This window comes from Myxine glutinosa, chromosome 9, assembly GCF_964187855.1.
Source record: "Myxine glutinosa chromosome 9, kmMyxGlut1.1, whole genome shotgun sequence".
Classification (NCBI taxonomy): Eukaryota; Metazoa; Chordata; class Myxini; order Myxiniformes; family Myxinidae; genus Myxine; species Myxine glutinosa.
In genome coordinates this window covers 51,442,095-51,464,381 of record NC_136269.1, presented here as the reverse complement: position 1 = coordinate 51,464,381, position 22,287 = coordinate 51,442,095, and the positions used below count along the sequence as shown (strand labels likewise).

Here is a 22,287-nt window from a genome sequence, read left to right as displayed (position 1 = left end):
GTGTGTGACAAAGAATAATTGATTAAATTCTGGTGAAGATTTGACGGATCAGAATTTTTTTTTTTAAAGTGATTCTTCACCATTGGGATACGGCCAAAAACGATACAAACAAAGCAGGATATCTCTAAAAGTTGTGGACGGATGATTTTGATTAAATGTGATTCTGTATTGTGATTTTCTGGTCCACTCTGGGATACAAAACGTAAACTGTTGAGCCTGGCGGAGGTATGCTCTCTACTGAGTGCCGTTCTAGTTTTCCATGCTATTTAACTTCCTCGTCCATCAAACTTGTTTCACAAAAATGTTGGTACTATTTCACGTGCATGAAGCTATTGGATGCACAAGTACATTTAAAAAGGATCCGGGCCTTTCTTTGGTTTGGATCACAAGGTGAGAAAAAAGATGGTCACAAGCATTGAGAAAGGAACTGCAGAGGAACCGTGTTTATTTGTTGGAAGGCTAGCTCTGTTTGGACTTTTGACTTGTGCAAACATTTTCCGTCCGAATGCATTTTGCTTTGCTATTAAAAAACATCGACATACCTTAAGGATATTTATATTCCTCTTCACCACTCTGAACTGACTAAACAACCACCTTCAGAGGCCATTTTTCCCCACAGAGCAGGGGTTGGCCTTTTTCAGGAACCTTGGTCCCCTTTTTTGAAGCAATGTTTTATGGCCGGATGCCCTTCCTGCCGCCAGCCCTGCTGGTCACCTCTTGCGACGCACAGGGAATTGCCAGTGAACTGATACTCAATTTGCCGACCTTGGAAGGATGACAGGCTGAATCAACCCAACTGACCTTAATTCAGCGATCGACCGGGATTCGAACCCAGGATCCTAGGATCCCAAGCCAGCACCCTAACCGCTAAACCAACACCAGGCTCACCACTCTGAACTGACTGTCACTAGAACTAGATATAGTTTTGCACTACTTTACAAAGTTGATAAAATAAGATAATACTACAACGGCACTCAGTAGAGAGCAAAGCTCCGGCAGGTGAACAGTTTACGTTTTGTATCAGAGTAGACCAGAACATCACAATACAGAATCACATTTAATCAAAATCATCCGTCCACAATTTTTTGAGAAATCCTGCTTTGTATCGTTTTTGGCTCCATCTCCCAATGGTGAAGTCACTTTAAAAATTATACTAGCCGGATCCGGATCTTCACCAAAATTGAATCGATTCGTCCTTGTCACACACACAACCTGTCCACTAAGTTTTGTCCATAACTCTTTGAGATATCCTGCTATATGTTGGTTTTAGCCCTATCACTCAATGGTGAAGAATCACATAAAAAATTTAAATAATTCTCATTTCCGAATTCATATTCAGATCTTCACTAAAATCGAATCGATTCTTCCTTGTCACACACACACAACTTCTCCACCAAGTTTCGTCCATATCTGTCCACAACTTTTTGAGATATCCTTCTATGTATAGTTTTTGGCCCGATCTCGCAATGGTGAAGAATCACTTTTTAAAATTCTACAAGCCGGATCCAAATCTGGATCTTCACCAAAATCTAATCATTTCTTCCTTGTCACATATGCTACCACTATGCCAAATTTCGTCCCAAATCCGTCCACAACTTTTTGAGATATCCTTCTATGTATAGTTTTTGGCCCGATCTCGCAATGGTGAAGAATCACTTTTAAAAATTCTACAAGCCGGATCCAAATCTGGATCTTCACCAAAATCTAATCATTTCTTCCTTGTCACATATGCTACCACTATGCCAAATTTCGTCCCAAATCCGTCCACAACTTTTTGAGATGTCTTGTTCACAAACGGACAAACAGACAGACAGACGGGTGAAAACATAACCTCCATCAACCTTTGGTGGCGGAGGTAATGACAGCTTACAATACTCAGTCATCACAGGAATTGGCCTGTTTGGTTTTCCAACTTTAAAGATGTAACTCTTGTTGATGGGGCCCCAGATTCAAATCCAATACATTGTGTTGATTTGTCCATCCATTGTCTACTAATGTTCTCATTCCAGAAGTACAAGGATATCTCTTGTTGTCTTTGTTATACATGTAATATGTACAGTCACGTAAAAAAGTAAGTGCACCCCATGTAAAGTTTTGACTTTTTCAACATATTTCAACATACTGCTATTTTATCTTCATTTCAACAATATTGATACATAAAGGTGATATAATATAACAAATATCATGAAACATTTACATTTTGTAGTCCATTGCATAATTTAAATAAACATAAATGCAAATTTCGCATGTGGAAAAAGTAAGTACACCCCTACATTTATCACCACTTCAAATACCTAAAATTAGAATCAGGTGCACCAGCTCAGGTGCAAATGTTTAGAACATCGTTAGAGAGGATCTTGGAGGAACCTGTCTTATTTAAACCTCTGACATTTCGTTTGGTTTGCTCTTTGTTGTTGAAGTGTGCGGCGTCACCATGCCTAGATCAAAAGAGCTTTCTGAGGCCTTCAGAAAGAAGGTTATAGATGCCTACGATTCTGGGAAGGAATTTAAAAAGATCTCCAAACAATTTGAAATCAATCATTTGACTGTCTGGAAGATCATCTACAAGTGGAGCAGATTCCAACCAACTGCCAACTTGTCCAGGCCAGGCCGCCCCAGCAAGTTCAGCCTGGGAGCAGACCACAAGATGCTGAAAGAAGTCTCTAAGAACCCCAGAATGTCATCACGGGACCTACAGGTAGCTCTTGCCACTGTTGGTGTCAAAGTGCACGAGTCTACCATTAGAAAGAGGCTGCACAAATTTGATCGACATGGGAGGTGTGCCAGGAGGAAACCGTTGCTGTCCAGAAAGAACATCAGGGCGAGACTAAAGTTTGCCAATGAACACCTCGGCAAAGACCAGCACTTCTGGAACAATGTGCTCTGGACAGATGAGTCAAAGGTAGCGCTATTTGGTCACAGTACCAGATGACATCTTTGGCGAAAACCAAAGACAGCATTTGACCACAAGAACCTGATACCAACTGTAAAGCATGGTGGTGGAAATATTATGGTTTGGGGCAGCTTTGCTGCATCACGGCCTGGGCAGCTCACCATCATATAATCCACTATGAATTCTTCATTGCACCAGAGGGTGCCTGAGGATAATTTGAGGCCATCTGTCGGAAAGTTGAAGCTCAACTGAAGGTGGACCTTGCAGCATGACAATGACCCTAAACATACCAGTAAATCCACCAAGGAATGGCTGAAAAGAAAGAAATGGAGGGTTCTGGAATGGCCAAGTCAAAGCCCGGATCTAAATCCCATCGAGATGTTGTTGGGGGATTTGAAACGAGCTGTGCATGCAAGAAACCCCTCAAACATCGCACAGCTGAAAGAATTCTGCATGGAGGAGTGGGCAAAAATTTCTCCCAGTCGATGTCAGAGACTGGTAGACAGTTATACGAAACGCCTACTTGAGGTTGTTTCTGCCAAAGGGGGCAATACCACCTTTTAGAGCCAAGGGTGTACTTACTTTTTCGACATACGAAATTTGCATTTATGTTTATTTAAATTATACAATGGAATACAAAATGTAAATGTTTCATGATATTTGTTATATTATATCACCTTTATCTATCAATATTGTTGAAATGAAGATCAAATAGCTGTATGTTGAAATATGTTGAAAAAGTCAAAACTTTACATGGGGTGTACTGACTTTTTCACGTGACTGTGTACACTGTTCAGCTGAGATGTTCATGACCCAGTTGTAGGTGCTATGATGTCCCCAAGTGTGATGGGGAGCAATAACAATACAGGGTGTTTTTAAAGTCCTTGCTCAACTTTAAACTTTATTAACTTTGGATGTACACATCATAGAAGCACACTGTGAATGCCATATGAAAGCATAATTCACAAGTATTTTTGGTCTTGCCCCCATGGGGTTGCGAGGGCATTGCAACACGTGTGTGCATGCATGCGTCTGTCTCTGTGTCTGCGTCTATATATTTTCGCTTCAATTCATTTTTCTCTGCAACCGCTTGCCAATCATTGCGAAAGTTTAAACATTTGAGAGTCTCGCCATGGAGAATATTGTTACAGACACGACTTTGATGTTAAGGTGGGCCGAGCGGAATGGCCGTCGTGTCCGCACAAATTACCCGATTGTACTCGAACGTTGACGAAGCCGCGCCACGCTGGCTCAATAAGAAAAAGAAGACACCCGGCTGGGTTATAAAATGACGACACCAGGGATACGGTTCTCAAGACCTCCGGAGGAGATTATATTCGTGCGGAAGGTCAGATTACAGGGACGAGAGGTATATCACAGAAAGACAGGCACTTAGACACACTCTTATATTAACCCCGGACAGACGACAGACAAACGGGACAACGGCTGACTCACACGGGGGTTGATGGCAGGAAAGCAAGGTAGCGATGGCTCAAGGTGCACTCTTGGCTCAAAGCAGGGTACACGGTTCGGTCCAGAGATGCGGGGAGGTCTCGTCGCAGCGCTCAGAGGTGACGTTCTTTCTCAGGCCTCTCCAAACTCAGGCGCATCTGTTTCAGCGCTCGCAGGTCCTTCTTTCTCCAGCTGTGGGCGCATCTGACGTCACATCCGGCGCGGGGCCGCGTATATCCGGCGGGGAGTGACACGCCCTCAGCTCGTTAGCGCCGCCCCAGATGGAATCGGTCCGCCCTTCTGATTGGGTGCGGGGGGTTACCAGGCTCCGCCCTTGAGGAGGAGCTGACAGCCAGCCCCTCCGTGGTAACCCCGTGGAGCGCGTGGTCAATGGCGCTAATCGAGCCGGTGTGAGGACGCATCCTCCCCCGCTCCGCCGCCATCTCCTCTGTTGTTGTTGTAATTGTTGGGGAAGAAGATGGAAGGAGGTATGGGAAAGGTCCTAAACTCACTACTGATGCCATATAATCACATTCTGGTGCAACGAAGAGTCATAATTAATGGAGACGAGGCCTTAACTGACATAGAATAAGAATAACTAGGAAGATGTCCGAAAGTTGTCTACGTGTGGTGCGGTGGACCTGGGCACGACATTTAATGGGGGAATAAGGGGAAGGTCGGCTCTACTGATTGTTATTTACATGCAATGGGACTAGGGAATGGGGGATTGGGGAAAGTTGGGGAGTATTGGAGAAAATAGGGGAATATTTACAAGCGGATATGGAGGCCAAATTCCATATTCGCAACATTGCACCCTTCTCTACCCTCGGGGCGTCCCGACCCGATAAATTTTTACCTACTTTAGTGTGGCACGCAATGTAGTTCCCTCTACTATTAACTCTACCCTGAGTGCGACAGTTTTACAGATATTCACAAATGAGTAAATATGTCCCCCTGCGACGTTGCACCCTTCTCCTCACAGAAACACACCCACAGGATAACCGAATCCGGAAAGAATTCGCAAACTAAACATACAGCCGGTAGGGAGCATTATTTACACGACTACGCTGCTATTTACACTACGATCCAGGACCTGTTTTTGGAGGAACACATGCAGATGTTATGCATAGAGAGAGCACGCTTGCCAGCATCGATACACCAACCCACGAGTGCTCTGTGGCCGACGGCCTTTAATAACGTGCAGAGCACCCTTTCCCAGCATCAAAAGCACCACCCCACCACCAATCGGTGCAGTCACCATTGTTCATTGGAATAAAAATAAATTCGACAACCCCTAACCCTGCAGGTGTCTCTTGCTCTTCTTGTGGTGCACTTGGTGTTAACTAAAAGTGGTTCACCTGTATGGCATAGGTGCCACGTTGACCCATAGGTCCATCCCCGGGTGGTGCTTGGCCGCAAACGAACTGCGGTCCATTGTGGGTGGCCACAAACATTGCGGTCCATATGGTGTATCGATCCCGGCAGCAAACAGCGAAAGTGCAGGCCCACAACTGCGCAGCCAGCACCTCTCTCTCTACCCCAAAGCCAGATCCTCGGAGGTGGGAGACAAAAGAAGCAGACAAGTGAGTAAGGTGGTAAGGGCGCAAAAGTGCACGCAATGTAAGGTGATGCACACTGGGGGCACATGGGAACCAGGTGAGACAGGTACGTTCCTATCGTACGCCCCCCCCCCCCACCAGGTAACCTACATGGCCCCTCCCTTACCCCTTACTGTATCCACAAAACACAACACTACCCATAAACATCTACTTTACAAATCAACAAACATCCCTACTGTCTTCCCCGTTCCTCCCATAAACCAAATTCGTCTTCTCTCCCTCCTAACCAATCAAATTTGCCATTTTCAACTCTCATCAAAATTTGCCATCTCCAACTGCACATCAAAATTTGCCATTACCAATTCATCATCAGTCCCTCCTAGGGAGGGAGAGATGGAATCACCCCAATGTCTCATCCACGTCGTGATGCGTCTCACAAATCCACACAGCAATCTCATTTCCTGCAACAAACAAAGAAAACACAGGTGTGGAGTCATCATCATCACCACAGGTAAGTGGCTGCGTATGGTGCGACAGGTTCATCAATCCTAACTATTTCCTAAATGACTTTACAACTTTACACTACCCGGGGTCTTTCTCCGGCCAAACCATTGGCCCTCTTACACTATTGGTTCTAAAAACCAATTCCCATTGGCCAGACTGTGGTGCTTTTCAATTTGGGGTCTCACTCCCCCGATTCATCTCCCGGTGCCCTCGCACAATTTCTGGGCTGCGGCGTGTACCTCTCCCAGTGGGTCTACCCACCTGCACACCTCCACCACTGCAGTTGCCTCCGAGCTTACCTGCTCCTTGCCCTAACCTAACTACTTGGGGAAGGCCCTCTGGCACTCTCCCCACTCGGTGCCCTCTCTGGCACTGGGCTACCCGGGTCCGTCCTCCGGATCCTCGGGCCCCATCCACAACTCTACCGGCTCCCAGAGCCCACCTGCGGCCTCACCTGGCCGACATCCTCACAGTGGTGGAGTGCTCAACCAACTACACACACTAACAGGCTACACGCCCAGCCATTTCCACAACACTAATGCACCCATCCACAATACCATTCTGCAACCGCACCACAAATGCCAATATCCAACCACAACTTACCTATACCCTCTACCTAACACTTACACTACCCGCCCCGGGTATTCGTGAAAGGGGTCCACTCTTCCCCCATCCACACCTTCGCACCATGCACACCACTCCGTACCACTTACTCCAACTTTCTCCACACACCTGTACTTGCACACCGGTGCTCTCACACCTGGTGCCACCGGCACCCTTCTCTCCCCAAGCGCATTCGCGCTGATCCACAACACTCACTACTCATACACTGCTCCACACACCTGTCCAGTTGCACACCTGTGCAATCACACCTGTTCAATTCTCACACACACAGCATCATCTCAGCTAACTACTCCCTTCTGAAACTTGCGCTTCCCAGTCGTCCCTTTAAACTATTGCGCTCCCACGTCATTATCATCCATACTAATCTACCTGCGTCCCCACTACAGGTATCAGTCACTAACTAAACTTAACGTTACCTAAGGTCATCTTCTCTAGATCCCTACACACAATATCCTAACCCACCCGGGCTAGTTTTCACTGCCATACACCCCATAAACTATTGCTCCTTTGCCCCCCACATGGGAAGGATGGTGGATTTGCCATCCCACCACATCGGGGGTCTCTCACTACCAATTTTGCACATCAAATTTCAACAAATCAAAAATTTGCCAATCACTACTCATCATCTGCCAATCACTACTGCCAATCCCTTGCCAATCATCAAATTTTGTTTTTCTCCAATTTTGGGTCCAAAACACTAACCTCATCACCCAGTCGACTCACTAATACCTCTCGGTGCGCCAATCCCTGTCCAAAGCCCGGCTTCGTAAAGCCAAGCAATGGATGCTGGTTGTTTTGTGCCAGCGGCTGGATGCGTCCGGCACTCGGTGCAGGGACGGGGGCTTACCCGGGCCGAGATCCCACGCATCACCTCGGCGTGGAGCCATCCAATGTCCCGATCTCGACCTGCCGGAATGCCTCAACAAAAAGTGGTCGCCATGACGACCCTTCCTATCGGGCCGCCCGCTCCGCCTAGTGGAGCACGGACGCGGCCGTTCAAAGCGAGGCCCAGCACGCACCGAGGGCCCGATTCGGCTATAAGTCGTTCTAAACTCTTTCCCGTCTAACGTCGATGCTTCACCTGGACGCTTACACCCCGCAGCCCGTTCCTTGCTCACACATCCAGCCGTTTCCATGCCCCTCGTACCTTTCCTTACACACCTCGGTACACCCATTCCACTCACAGCCTTGGTCACACACCTGACCACCGAACACTTTGGCACACATTCGTTGCTCGCACACCTCACCAATACACCGCTTCGCACCCCCTCCTCGGTCACCTCCTCTGTGACAATCACAGGTGTGCTCTCATTCGCACACCCAACCACGTGCCTCACCACCAACTCCAGCGTGCATTCCCACTCACGCTCTACCATTCCAGGTGTGCATCCTTCCATCCCAGGTGTACATCCTCGCTCACCTGTCACAACCAACTCACGCTCCTTGTCACTCTCACTACTCTCACTACTCTCACCTCCACTCGTGACAACGCACTCACCCTTACTCTTGACAGCACACTCTTTCTCCATGCACCTGTCCGTCACACACCTTTCTCGCGCACACTCTCCCGTTACACCCTCTGTAACACTCACCACAGGTGGACACTCTTCCTTACTTCTGACAGCGCACTCTTTCCTCATGCACCTGTCGGTCACACACCTTTCTCGCGCACACTCTCCCGTCACACCCTCTGTAACACTCACCACAGGTGGACACTCTTCCTTACTTCTGACAGCGCACTCTTTCCTCATGCACCTGTCGGTCACACACCTTTCTCGCGCACACTCTCCCGTCACACCCTCTGTAACACTCACCACACCACGCTTCCATGTGCTCCCTCGCACACGCGCTACGACCGACTCACTCTCGCCAGCACCCTCACTCCTTGGCACGCACTTTTTCCTCACACACCCCAGAGTCGGACTTTCTTGCACCCCTCCTCTTTCGCACACCAGACCTGTCGCACACTTCACCAACGGCCTCTCACGAACACCCGGGTCTATCTTGACCCCCAAGCTCCTTAAATCCCCTGGCGCATCATACGCACGACCATATTGGTCACCACTTACACCGGGTCCTCTTCCTCTTCGCTTCTCCTCCATCACCTGCGAATCCCTCATTCGGTTAATGAGCACATCACGATCCAAACACAGACTTTGGACCAATTCTTTTATCTCCTCTTTTATCTCTTTGTTATCCCCTCTCCGTCGCTTCTTAATTTCGCTCACCCCTTCTTCCACTTCTTCTAATTTGTGCCTCACCTCTTTTATTCCCCGGTACGTCTCCTCAAGCTCGTCCTCCAAGGCTACCTTGACCGTTTCCATGTGCGTCCTCACCTGCCGGTCCTTCGTCTCCATTACCTCTATCACCTCGTCCAACCTCGTTGTCAGTCCCTCACGTACCATCTGACATTCCCTCTTCGTCGCTACCAAGTCATCTTTTAGTTCTTTCTGTGTCGCCTTTAAACCTCCTAATACCGCAGTGTTCCTTTGAACCTGCTCCACTAACTCCGTCTGTCCCACCGTCAGCTGCTCCACCTCCTGCGTCAGGTCCTCTATGCCCCCTTGTAACTTTACAGTCCCCTTTCTCACCTCTTTCTCCATGTGCTCCTTACAGTGCCTCACCTCCTCGCGCACTCCTCCGACCTCCTCACTCACTCCTCTTCTGATCTCCTCTCCCATCACTTGCATCTCCTGCCCAGATGCCACCCTCATCTGCTCCATTTCCTCCCTGTGAGCATCCAGTTTGGTTTCTACCCCCATTCTGACCCCCTCTATCTGCTGCCCCATTTGGTTAACTTCCCTTTCCGCTTGGTCCCTCATGTCCCTCAATTTGCCTTCCATGGTGTTTTCTAACCCCTCTAACCCATTTTTCACTCCCTCTATCTGATTCTCCTGGGCAGCCATTCTATTTTCTACCCCCTCTAACCCCTTTTGCATCCCTTCCATTTGATTCTCTTGAGCGGCCATTCTGTTTTCTACCCCCATTAACCCATTTCTCACCTCTTTTATCCCGTTGTCTAACCCCTCAAAATTATTGTCTAACTTCTCAAATTTCTTGTCTAACTCCTCAAAATTATTGTCTAACTTCCCAAATTTCTTGTCTAAACCCTTAAAATTATTGTCTAACCCCTCACTGGTACCCCTCGCTTCGTCCCTCATTACCCACAATTGCTCACCCCGAGCATCCATCCGTTTTCCCCATTACCCCTATTTGCTCACTCTGAGCATCCATCCGGTTTCCCAACCGCTCACCCAATCGCTCAATTTGGCTCTCCATACTCATCTGTACAGCTGCCTGTAACTGCGCAATGAGGGCCTGCATGTCAATCGGCTGCATGTTAAAGCCCGTTGATACAGCGGGCTCGGCTACCGCGCGCTCTTGCGAGGCGCCATTTTGCGTGCCTGCTACCCTCACTGTTTCGCTCTCCTCATGTCCCTCAATTTGGTCCTGGACCGACCCTGCTTCACTCTCCCCTACCGGACCCCAGCCGTCTTGATCCGCCATAGCGCGACTTGCAAAATTCGAGTTTCGTAAAACAAATCCAAATTTTTTTTTTCGTTATAATTTCGGCGAGCGCAGTAACCGCGCTCCGGATCGATTTCGTCGAGCGCAGTACGCGCTCCGAATCGATTTTCCCTCCCAAAATTTGGGCCTAACTAATTTAGTCCCGGGTCCGAATCTCACTCCTCGACACCAATTGTTACCGTACTAACACAATTGGTGTCCAAAATTTGGGCTAAATAAATTTAGTCCCAGGTTCGAATCCAACTCCTGACAACCAATTGTTACAGACGTGGCTTAGATGTTAGTTTACCGAGCGGTTTTGGTATGACCACGTCTGCACAAATTACCCGATTGTACTCGAACGTTGACGAAGCCGCGCCACGCTGGCTCAATAAGAAAAAGAAGACACCCGGCTGGGTTATAAAATGACGACACCAGGGATACGGTTCTCAAGACCTCCGGAGGAGATTATATTCGTGCGGAAGGTCAGATTACAGGGACGAGAGGTATATCACAGAAAGACAGGCACTTAGACACACTCTTATATTAACCCCGGACAGACGACAGACAAACGGGACAACGGCTGACTCACACGGGGGTTGATGGCAGGAAAGCAAGGTAGCGATGGCTCAAGGTGCACTCTTGGCTCAAAGCAGGGTACACGGTTCGGTCCAGAGATGCGGGGAGGTCTCGTCGCAGCGCTCAGAGGTGACGTTCTTTCTCAGGCCTCTCCAAACTCAGGCGCATCTGTTTCAGCGCTCGCAGGTCCTTCTTTCTCCAGCTGGGGGCGAATCTGACGTCACATCCGGCGCGGGGCCGCGTATATCCGGCGGGGAGTGACACGCCCTCGGCTCGTTAGCGCCGCCCCAGATGGAATCGGTCCGCCCTTCTGATTGGGTGCGGGGGGTTACCAGGCTCCGCCCTTGAGGAGGAGCTGACAGCCAGCCCCTCCGTGGTAACCCCGTGGAGCGCGTGGTCAATGGCGCTAATCGAGCCGGTGTGAGGACGCATCCTCCCCCGCTCCGCCGCCATCTCCTCTGTTGTTGTTGTAATTGTTGGGGAAGAAGATGGAAGGAGGTATGGGAAAGGTCCTAAACTCACTACTGATGCCATATAATCACATTCTGGTGCAACGAAGAGTCATAATTAATGGAGACGAGGCCTTAACTGACATAGAATAAGAATAACTAGGAAGATGTCCGAAAGTTGTCTACGTGTGGTGCGGTGGACCTGGGCACGACATTTAATGGGGGAATAAGGGGAAGGTCGGCTCTACTGATTGTTATTTACATGCAATGGGACTAGGGAATGGGGGATTGGGGAAAGTTGGGGAGTATTGGAGAAAATAGGGGAATATTTACAAGCGGATATGGAGGCCAAATTCCATATTCGCAACAATATTTTATTGATAATTCTGACGTCATCGGTCACATAGTGACCGCCATATTGGCATGAAAGGGAAAAAACTGGATATCTTCTCTGAAAAAAATTGAAACTTGGCATATTGCATCAACTCCCCATGGGGTATGTGGAGTGATAATGATGATGTCATCGGCAAAGTGGTATTCCAGCCATAAATGGTTTAATCGAAATCTTTATTCAAAAAATCTGAAACTTCATCTATCTGATCAACAACCTGATGTAAGCGAAGAATTTAATTTATGACGTCATCGGTCATGTGATCTGGCGGCCATGTTGGATTGAAAAAAAAAAATTAAAATCTTTTCCAGAACCGCTTAAAACAGATCGATGCCAAACTTTATACATATGACCAATTTATCCATGACGAATATGGTTTTAATTTGTTTTGATATTCACCTTCATTGATGCAATTTAGCTTTAATGTGCATAAAAGTGGTCGTTAAATATCCTAATTATAAATCAATAATTATTGTAAATTATAAATCAATCAATTATTGATTTATTATTTGGATATTTAACGACCACTTTTATGCACATTAAGGCTAAATTGCATCAATGAAGGTGAATATGAAAAAAAATTAAAACCATATTCGTCATGGATAAATTGGTCATATGTATAAAGTTTGGCATCGATCTGTTTTAAGCGGTTCTGGAAAAGATTTTAATTTTTTTTTTCAATCCAACATGGCCGCCAGACCACATGACCGATGACGTCATAAATTAAATTCTTCACTTACATCAGGTTGTTGATCAGATTGAAGAAGTTTCAGATTTTTTGAATAAGGATTTCGATTAAACCATTTATGGCTGGAATACCACTTCGCCGATGACATCATCATATCACTCTATATACCCCATGGGGAGTTGATGCAATATGCCAAGTTTCAATTTTTTTCATTGAAAGGTTTTTCATAATCAATAAAGCTACAGATAATGGCAATGTATGTGACTAATAGGGTGCATGGATGATATGGGCATATGGGCCATAATAGTAGCGTGTTCAGTTAACGATGGTATTTTTGTTCGCCTGAGGTGAGACTATATGCGCTCTACCGCATGCCATTCTAGGTGTTAATGTTGTGTTATTGGTGTTAAATCCACTCTTCCCCTGTTGTTTTTTTCATTGCAAGAGTGAAGCTCATGAAAGAGTAAAGTTCAACTGACAGTCGGACAAACATCAACAGAATCAATGAACAGGAGAAGGGTAGAGGAGAGAGAGGCAGGAAACACTGAACCAAGCAAGTAAGATGGATGGGTTACTACGACTACTCCTGCAGCGGTGACCTGACAGAGTTCACCATCAAAGGATGTTAAGCCAGAAGACTTGTCGGCCAGCACTGGTCATTGGTTGTCTTTCATGGAGGGTGTATTCAGCGCCCTCGCCAAATTTCAACTTCCTGCCATGCGCAACTGCTGGGAAGGCAGTGGCAAACTTACTTCCAAGTTCCACTTTTGCTGAGGAGCTTTGACAGCACCGTCAAGACTGTGGTACATTTGGCACCAGGTGTTATTACCTCCACCAGCAAAGGTGGATGGAGGTTATGTTTTCACCACTGTCTGTCTGTCCGTTTGTCTGTCCGTTTGTCTGTCTGTTTGTCCATCCGTTTGTGAACAAAATATCTCAAAAAGTTGTTGACGGATTCAAACGAAATTTGGCAGAGATGTAGCGCCGACGAAATTATTAGATTTTGGTGAAGATCCGGATTCGGATCCGGCTACTAAAATGTTTTAAGTGATTCTTCACCATTGGGAGATCGGGCCAAAAACTATACATAGCAGGATATCTCAAAAAGTTGTGGATTGAGTTGGACGAAACTTGGTGGACCCGTTGGGTGTCTTTCAAGGACGATTCGATTCGATTTTGGTGGAGATCTGAGTATGGATTCGGATATGCGAATTATTTAATTTTTTAAGTGATTCTTCACCATTGGGAGATAGGGTCAAAACGATACATTGCAGGATATCTCAACAAGTTATGGATGGATTTGGACGAAACTTATTGGACAGGTTGTGTGTGACGAGGAAGATTCTATTCAATTTTGGTGAAGATCCGGATACGGACCCAGCTAGTATAATTTTCAAGTGATTCTTCACCATTGAGTGATATGGCCAACCGGACGGAGGTATGCTCTCTACTGAGTGCCGTTCTAGTTTAAGCTGTGCTGTTCTGCCACTGGTAAGTCACTGCAGCAGCATAGCTCATACCATGCCTTGGTACTACTGCTATTGGCTTCCAACCCTAAGGCGGGACTGTGTGCTGTTTGCCCTTGCTGGTACGCACATATATGCATACGGAACAAAGTTAACACCATAAAATAGTACTGTTTGCAAAAAAAAAATGGAATAAAATTCAAGAATTTCTCTGAAACATAAATGAAAGAACGCTCCATGCACAGGCTGTATTTTCCATCTAACACAAGAGCAAAGCTATTTTTCACACCCAGCACAGTCTTATAAGTGTATCGACTTCAAAATCACTTTCACCTGGTCAAGGTTTGGAGAAGGGAGAAATATCGTTGCAGTTTGGAGAAGGGAGTGGTTTGGAGTTTTGGAGAAGGGAGTGGTTTTTCAACACTAACACAAGTGCGAAAAGTGTTTTTTCCACACTAATACAAGTGCAAAAGTGATTTCCTGCACCAACACAAGTGCGAAAAGTGGTTTTTCAACACTAACACAAGTGCGAAAAGTGGTTTTTCAACACTATCACAAGTGCAAAAAGTGTTTTTTCCACACTAATACAAGTGCAAAAGTGGTTTCCTGCACCAACACAAGTGCGAAAAGTGGTTTTTCAACACTAACACAAGTGCGAAAAGTGGTTTTTCAACACTAACACAAGTGCGAAAAGTGTTTTTTCCACACTAATACAAGTGCAAAAGTGGTTTCCTGCACCAACACAAGTGCGAAAAGTGGTTTTTCAACACTAACACAAGTGCGAAAAGTGTTTTTTCCACACTAATACAAGTGCAAAAGTGGTTTCCCTGTTTGTTTCCTGTTTCCCTGTTTCCTGTTTCCTGTTTGTCGTAAAAGGCGACAAAAAGGGTTGGCGGCAGGAAGGGCATCCGGCCGTAAAACATTGCTTCAAAAAAAGGGGACCAAAAAAACAACAACAACCACGGTGCCCGAAAAAGGCCAACCCCCACTTTGCGGGGAAAAATGGCCTCTAAAGGTGTTTTTTTTAAATTTTATAATTACCGTATATTGGTGGACTGTATTACTATGGTCCGTATAAGATGTGCTAAAGCCAAAAGATGGAAAATTATTTGGATGATTAATGCATGGATCACAGATCACAGATGAAAGTGAAATTGCATGTCAATCATTGTTATGGTCCTGACACGCATTCCATTGTGACATCATTGGATGTTATTACTCACTGGTCTTGAGGATGAGTAAATAGCCATCTTGAAGCCCTGGAGGGAAGAATGAGATTGAATAGACTGAGGAGGTTGGTTCACGGGTGGGAGAAAAGACGAACAACTGAGTAAAGGGAAGGAGGTGACCAGTGAGCTTGGATTTTTTTTTTCATCACAGTTATGTTAATGCATACATCCTGGAGAAACCTTAGTGGGGGCACAGGACAGAAAATGCAAGACCAGAAAGGAGACAGTCGTAGACAAAGGCCACCAATCTGTCGGAGATGTGGGAGAAACAATCCAGGAATTCAGCTTAATTGAGGGGGATTCCAATTAATTTGTGGGCCTACAATTCCACAGCATCACGACATGAAAGGTGCGATGCAAGGGAGCCAGGTCAAAGGAGAAATCAATACTCTGAGCTGTGGGAGGTCTTGTAGGTGATTAGAAGTTTGGAAGTGTTTCGCACGCAGGACGGTGCATTAGTGTCTGTGTAAAGCCAGAAGATCTGTGAGCCAGCAATGCTCATTGGTGGTCTGTCTCTGCTTCTTTAACGGTGCCAATTATTTTCAACTTGTGGGAACGTTATTGGTCCGAGTTTTTGACGAATTGGCTGGCCATGCCTGATGTTTGACTCAAGGTGATAAGAATTTGGGAGTTAGCCAGGGTGCCTGCTCTTTGTGAAGGACACATCTTTAATGTCCATCAAGTAATACTAGCAGACAGGACACACCGTTTAATTTTCCATGTCAGGGATAGCGCACACATTGATGCCTCGCCCTGGCTGCAAAGCACCACGTGGTGACAGATTAAAGCTGGGTCGAGATTTGAACCCAGGATTAACAGCTGAGGTGAGTAGTTGTAGTAGGTGGCCATTGCTTGAACTGGCCTATCTAAATAGTAGGCTGTTTCAAAGAGGGCCTGTTGATGGAGCAGGAGGAGAGACTATTTAAGGGGATCTGCCCTTGGAAGATTTAGGAAGATGTTTAACAAGAGTTGAGCAGTGTGAGAGTCATGGTCATAGAAGCAAAACTGAGTAGTTGAGAATCCAGCATTCGGAGGTCGTTAATTTGACAGCTGCAGGTATAGTGGTGTGCACTCATTCTTGCATGGGGCTTGAAATGGAGCTTCTGCTTCAGTGAGGGTTCCCTCTTTTTATCTTCACGAGTATGGAATTTTACTGATTTAAATACGAGCAACACACTTAGGGCTCTTCCACCTACTCCCATTGCAGCGCTTCTCTAGCGTTTGTACTCTCAAAGCTCTCCCACCTGTGTCAGTGAACAACCTTAGGGCATCAACTTCTTGTGGGAATGTTTTTGGCCCAAGTCTTTCAAGAACTTGCTGGCCTGGCCTGATGGTTGACTCAAGATGACAATAATTTAGCCAGGGGTCCACTTGTACTCCTACTTCTCCTACTCCTCCTCCTACTCCTACTCCTCCTACTCCTCCTCCTCCTCCTACTCCTCCGACTCCTCCTACTCCTACTTCTTCTGCTCATACTCCTACTCCTACTCCTACTCCTACTCCTACTCCTCGCCTGTCTTGAAAACCTCGGGGCTTCTCCAGCTAGACTATTTTTGTGATTCCGCTGGTTGCCAACTCTCGCTGGACTCTTCCACGATGCTGAAATGATGAAGGACGGACTGAAATTCATTTTTCGTGGAAGCAGTCGAGCAAGCAGCATCAGCAGAATGTCATTTCTTTCTATTTCTGCTATCTTCAGCTCTGACGTCTTGTGTCCTGCTTTAAACACTCTCCCATCAAACCTACTTATTAGGCCGTCCCCTGCGCAGCAAAAGAAGGGGTTTTGCGATCACGTGTGTGCGTGTGCGCGTGCGCACGTGTGTGTGTCTGTCCAGGCCGTGATGTTTTTACCATTTGAACTATTGTCATTAAATTTTCACCAAAGCTTTATTATGATAATACGGAGAAGGCAAATTAAAAACAAGGACACCAAGGACTTCCAGGAAAGAAGTTGGTATTTCAAAAAAAGTGGCTTTGGGGTGAAATTAGCGGGGGTAGAAAAGATCAAGGTTTTGGATGGGGGAAGATAAGAGATGGTGGTGAACAGCTGTTTTAAAGACCTGGAGGGAGGAGTGGGATTGAAGAGAGTGAGGGAGTTTGTTCCAGAGGTGGGAGAAAAGAGGAATGAAGGAGTGAAGGTGAGCAGAGAGTCTTGATTTTGGCAGTTTAACCATAAGAGGTTGCAGGCAGATCTTGTGCGACCTGTAGGAATATTTGGGGGACAGAGCCCAGAGAGAGCTGGGGGGGGGGGGGGAGGCCGGAGAGGAGTCGGTAGAAGACGGAAAGACCACCAACCTGGCTGCGGTGAGTGAGTGAAAGGGCCTCGGAGTTAGCTTCATCGCGGGAGATTCCAATGATTCTGAACGCTTTGGTTTCAACAGCGTGAACACGAGCTAGGTGTGAGGCAGGAGCACCAGCCCAGAGGGGAGAGCAGTTTTCCATTGAGCTGCGGATGAAAGCCTTGCATGTGGTGAGTAGCTCAGGTGTGCCAAGGAAGGACTTCGCACGACGGAGGATGCCCAGTCGGCGACTGGCTTTGGAGGCCAGATTTGAAATGTGGTTTTCCCAGGAAAGATCATGGCAGATAGTGAGACCCAAAAGCTTGAGTGACAGAACTTCTTGGAGAGGATTATTCAGAAAGTGGATGGGAGGGTTGTCCAGTCGGTCTTTTCGGAGAGACCTCGTAAGAGTGTGAGATTTGTCAGGATTGAAAAACATGTTCCACTTGTTTGCCCAGTCTGTGATTTTGTCCCGGTCTGCAGAGAGTGAGGAGGCTGCAGACTGCCGATCTGAGGGATGAGGAATGGAGCGGCAGAGAGTGGAGTCATCAGCAAAGAGATAGAGAGGATTTTCAAGAGAGTCAGAGAGATCATTGATGAAGACCAGAAAAAGCACAGGGCCCAGAACACTGCCTTGGGGAACTCCAGCCTGAACAGGAAACGTTCAGGACAATTCAGGAAACGTTCTGAACAGGTTTAAGGGCATTAAACGTTCATTAAACATTAAACGTTTATTAAACATTAAACGTTCATTAAAGGTTTACGAAACGAAAAACATTACGAAATTACGTTCACACCGTCACGTCAAACACTACCGTGAACATATACATCGTCACAATGAGAACATCGTCACAATGAACGTTATGTGAACGTGAATGTTATGAGGGAGTCCAAACCTGAGAATGCTGGAGACCAAAGCTGAAATTGGGAAAACTAAATAGCCTATTTTACTCCTGGAGATCCCAGGATTACCCACCCAAAATATTTTTGCGATTCAGCAGTTTTTACGGTACCTTCGAACAGACAGACGGACATTTGGTGAATTATAGTAAGATATGGAGAAGGCAAATTAATAATTTGATCAAAAGGTCAAAGGTCAGTGTCATGTAAAATCATAAATTTTCACTTGATCGACCTGAAATTTTAAGAATTTGCCTATTGGGTCACTGAATTGGTTCAACAATGAAAGGCTAGAAGCTGATTTTTTTTTGATAAAAAGGTCAAAGGTCAAGGTTGTGTACAATCGCCAATTTTCACATAATTGACCTAAAATTTAAAGAATTTGCATATTGGGTCACTCATTTAGTTCAACAATCAAAAGCTAGAAGTTGATTACTTTTTTGAAAAAAAGGTCAAAGGTCAAGGTTGCATAAAATCACCAATTTTCACCCGATTTACCTGAAATTTAAAGAATTTGCATATCGGGTCACTGAATTGGTTCACCAATCAAAAGGTAGTAGTCGATTGTTTTTTTGTTTTTTTTACATCAAAAAGTCAAAGGTCAAGATTGCAAAAAATTGGCAATGTTTGTCCAATTGACCTGCAATTTTAAGAATTTGCATATTGGGTCACATAATTGGTTCACAATTCAAAAGCTAGAAGCTGATTTTTTTTTTTACATCTCAAACTCAAAGGTTGTTGGGTGTCTGCATAAAATCATAAATTTTCATTTTGTATTTTTTTTAAAACTGGTTTTGTTATTTTGAGCATACAGAAGAAGGAGAAGACATCTGAATACAAACGGACGCAGATGGGCTTTGCATTTTCGGATGCTTTCTAGTCTCATTTTTTAATTTGTTTAAATCCTTCCTTCATTTTATTTATTTACACAACGTCGAGCCCCGTAATTTATTTCTTCCCCTTGTTCCTTAGCTTCCCCTGCTGGCCCGTTGCATTACAATTAGTGATCATCGTCTCATTAATTTTTCTGTGGAATTTGTTTTTTGTTCCTTTTTTGCATGTAATAAATTATTTATTTATAATCAAGGTTGTGTTACCCATTCACTTTTGTGATACCATTAGGCTTTAATTTAAACAATTTGGGAAATTAAGCGAATGGGTATCTGCTCAACCAGATCTGCCATCTGAGCCTGCAATATGAACAGCTCCACACGCTTAGGGCATTGCCAGCTGCCGTCGGAGGTGAGTGACAATATTTCCCTCTCAAAATTTTGTTACCTTGATTATAAAATAATCAGAGATTAGACACTATGTTGCGGTTGTAGGAGGTAAGTGGGATTTGTGACTCTTTTGACAGAGTAGTTTAGGAACTACTCTATACAGATGAAGACCCTTTTAAAAACAGATTCAGGGACTGTGTGTGGTCTGTTTTAAGTGAGAATGATGCCATTGTATTTTGATTCAATTTGGAAAGGTGATCATCATTATAAATACAACTGCTGCATATGGTTTCTGCAACTTTCATGACATTTATCTGCCTTGCTGATTGAAAAATGCTACGCTTTGTGCGTTTCTGTGTAATACATGACAGTTTTCGCTGGTAACACGTCATTATGAGCCAGAAATATTGTGATTTCTGTGCAAACTTTGCAGGGCACATGTTCTCAGAAGTGCTTTGACATCTTTGTAGTGGAGACAGTGTGTGTCGCTTGGTTCTCACTGGAGCTTACACTACGCTTCATCCAAGCTCCGGACAAGTGCCAGTTTGCTCGTAGTCCCTTAAACATGATTGACGTCATTGCCATCTTGCCTTACTATGTCTCACTGATCATCGATGCTTTCTCCACTTCAGATAGAAATTTCTATCTTGAGAAGGTGGGGCTTGTATTGCGGGTGCTGCGTGCACTGCGCATGATGTATGTAATGCGCCTGGCACGGCACTCGCTCGGCCTGCAGACGTTGGGACTCACCATGCGCCGCTGCACCCACGAGTTTGGTCTACTTCTTCTTTTCCTGTGCGTAGCGCTCTCGCTCTTCGCACCACTCGCTTTCCTCATCGAGAAGGAATTTGGAAACCATGCCAATTTCACCAGCATCCCAGCAAGCTACTGGTGGGCTGTGATTTCCATGACTACTGTGGGGTATGGAGACATGGTGCCACATAGCTTTCCAGGGCAGCTCGTTGCATTGTGCGGTATTTTGAGTGGCATTTTACTCATGGCCTTTCCTGTCACTTCCATCTTCCACTCCTTTTCACGTTCCTACGTGGACCTAAAAGAGCATTACCAAAGGCTGCGGCAACGTGAGATCAGAGAAGCTGCTTTGTCACCAGACTTTGGACCCGATTTACAAACTGGCCTGGCATGCGATCCCGGACACCTCCAGATGTAACCATCGAAGAACAGATTTATTGATGTACTCATTGTTCGTGATTTGTAAGTATATTGTAGCAAATTTACAACATGTCCCCTGAGAGGCGAGAGATGACAAATGATAAATGAATCCTTTGTAACCTCAATAGTGGACATACATAAGTTGCTGTTTTGCGATCTGGTCATTTCCTGGTCTTGTGAATCATACTATATATAATTTGAGAAGAGTCCATTTGTTTGTTTGTGTGTTTGACTTTTATGCACCCAGAACCGCTGGACGGATTGAGTTGAAAACTGGTGGTTGTAAGGGGGATGAGGGGTGGACGTTGGGGTTATATTAGAGTTTAAAAAGACAGGGTCTTGGGGGTTCAGGGTGGGGGAAACACCGAAATTCTCTCTTTGTAAATGTGTATCATTATGTGCTGCTCCCAATGGGGGTGGGTATTACGAGTCATCCAGTCGATAATTATCAGGGAATTAATCCATTTGTAAGGACAGGTTCTTCGTGGACGAAAACTTGGTGGACGCATTGGGTTTGTGACAAGAACGAGTTGATTCGATCCTGGTTCATATCTGGCCGATCTGTGGGATACAAAACAAACTGTTCAGCCTGGTGGAGGTTTGCGCTCTACCGAGTGCCATTCTCGTTTAATTCATTTGATAAGGTTTAGTATTTTCAAATCTTCCTTAAGAGTAAAAGAAAAAAAAGATTCCTGCAACAAGTAATGTCCCTGGGGGTAGTAATGCCCACCAAAGACAAAATCCTTTCTAATCAGAAAAGTATTTCTTTGACAGCTACACGAGGCAACGAGAACCATCAGATGTCAATATCCTTAGGTACAAAACATTTGGAAGAAGAAGAGCCAATATTTTCCTGTCTTCAGACGCATCGAGCCGGCTAATCCTGGATGGGTCGCCACTCCGACAAAGGATACTCAAATGGCTCATTCTTCCCAGTAAGCTGGTACTCATGTTGCCAGCCTCGGAAGGATGACAGGCTAAGTCAACCCACCTGGTTTTATTTAACAGCAGGACAGGTGGCTCAAACTCAGGACCATCTTAAACCGGCCACCGTAACTGTTAAGCCAACACCATACTCCAGCAGTTACACTCCACCTAATTCAAAACCAATGATTAAAGTGAGATTTAAAATATAAACTGGTTACGAAGCTGTTGCCTTAATACCCACATGTTTGGAGTAATGAGGCCCAGCTCCAACACTCACGCAGAATCATGAGGTGCAAGTTATGTACATTGTAAAACACTGGTGGGGTCACCCGTGGGAATCCCACGGGCATGGAGGTGTGTCGTTGCGATCGTTGCAGCCGTTTTTGCGGTATCCAGGACAATAAGTTAGGCGGGAGTCCAAACCTGAAAATGCTGGAGACCAAAGCT

General features: G+C 45.6%; 1 protein-coding gene across 2 annotated transcripts in view; it reads left to right on the top strand.

The window, feature by feature from the left end:
- KCNG2 (potassium voltage-gated channel modifier subfamily G member 2) overlaps positions 1-21,122 on the top strand; it is a 33,263-nt gene extending 12,141 nt beyond the window's left edge. Inside the window, exon 3 of one of the 2 annotated variants that reach the window (XM_068129158.2) lies at positions 20,174-21,122. In XM_068129158.2, the coding sequence (XP_067985259.2) occupies positions 20,174-20,911 (738 nt within the window). In that variant the 3' untranslated portion in view covers positions 20,912-21,122. The remainder of the gene's footprint in view (positions 1-20,173) is intronic. The other variant, XM_068129159.2, reaches the window with a different exon arrangement.
- The last annotated feature ends 1,165 nt before the right edge of the window (positions 21,123-22,287 follow it).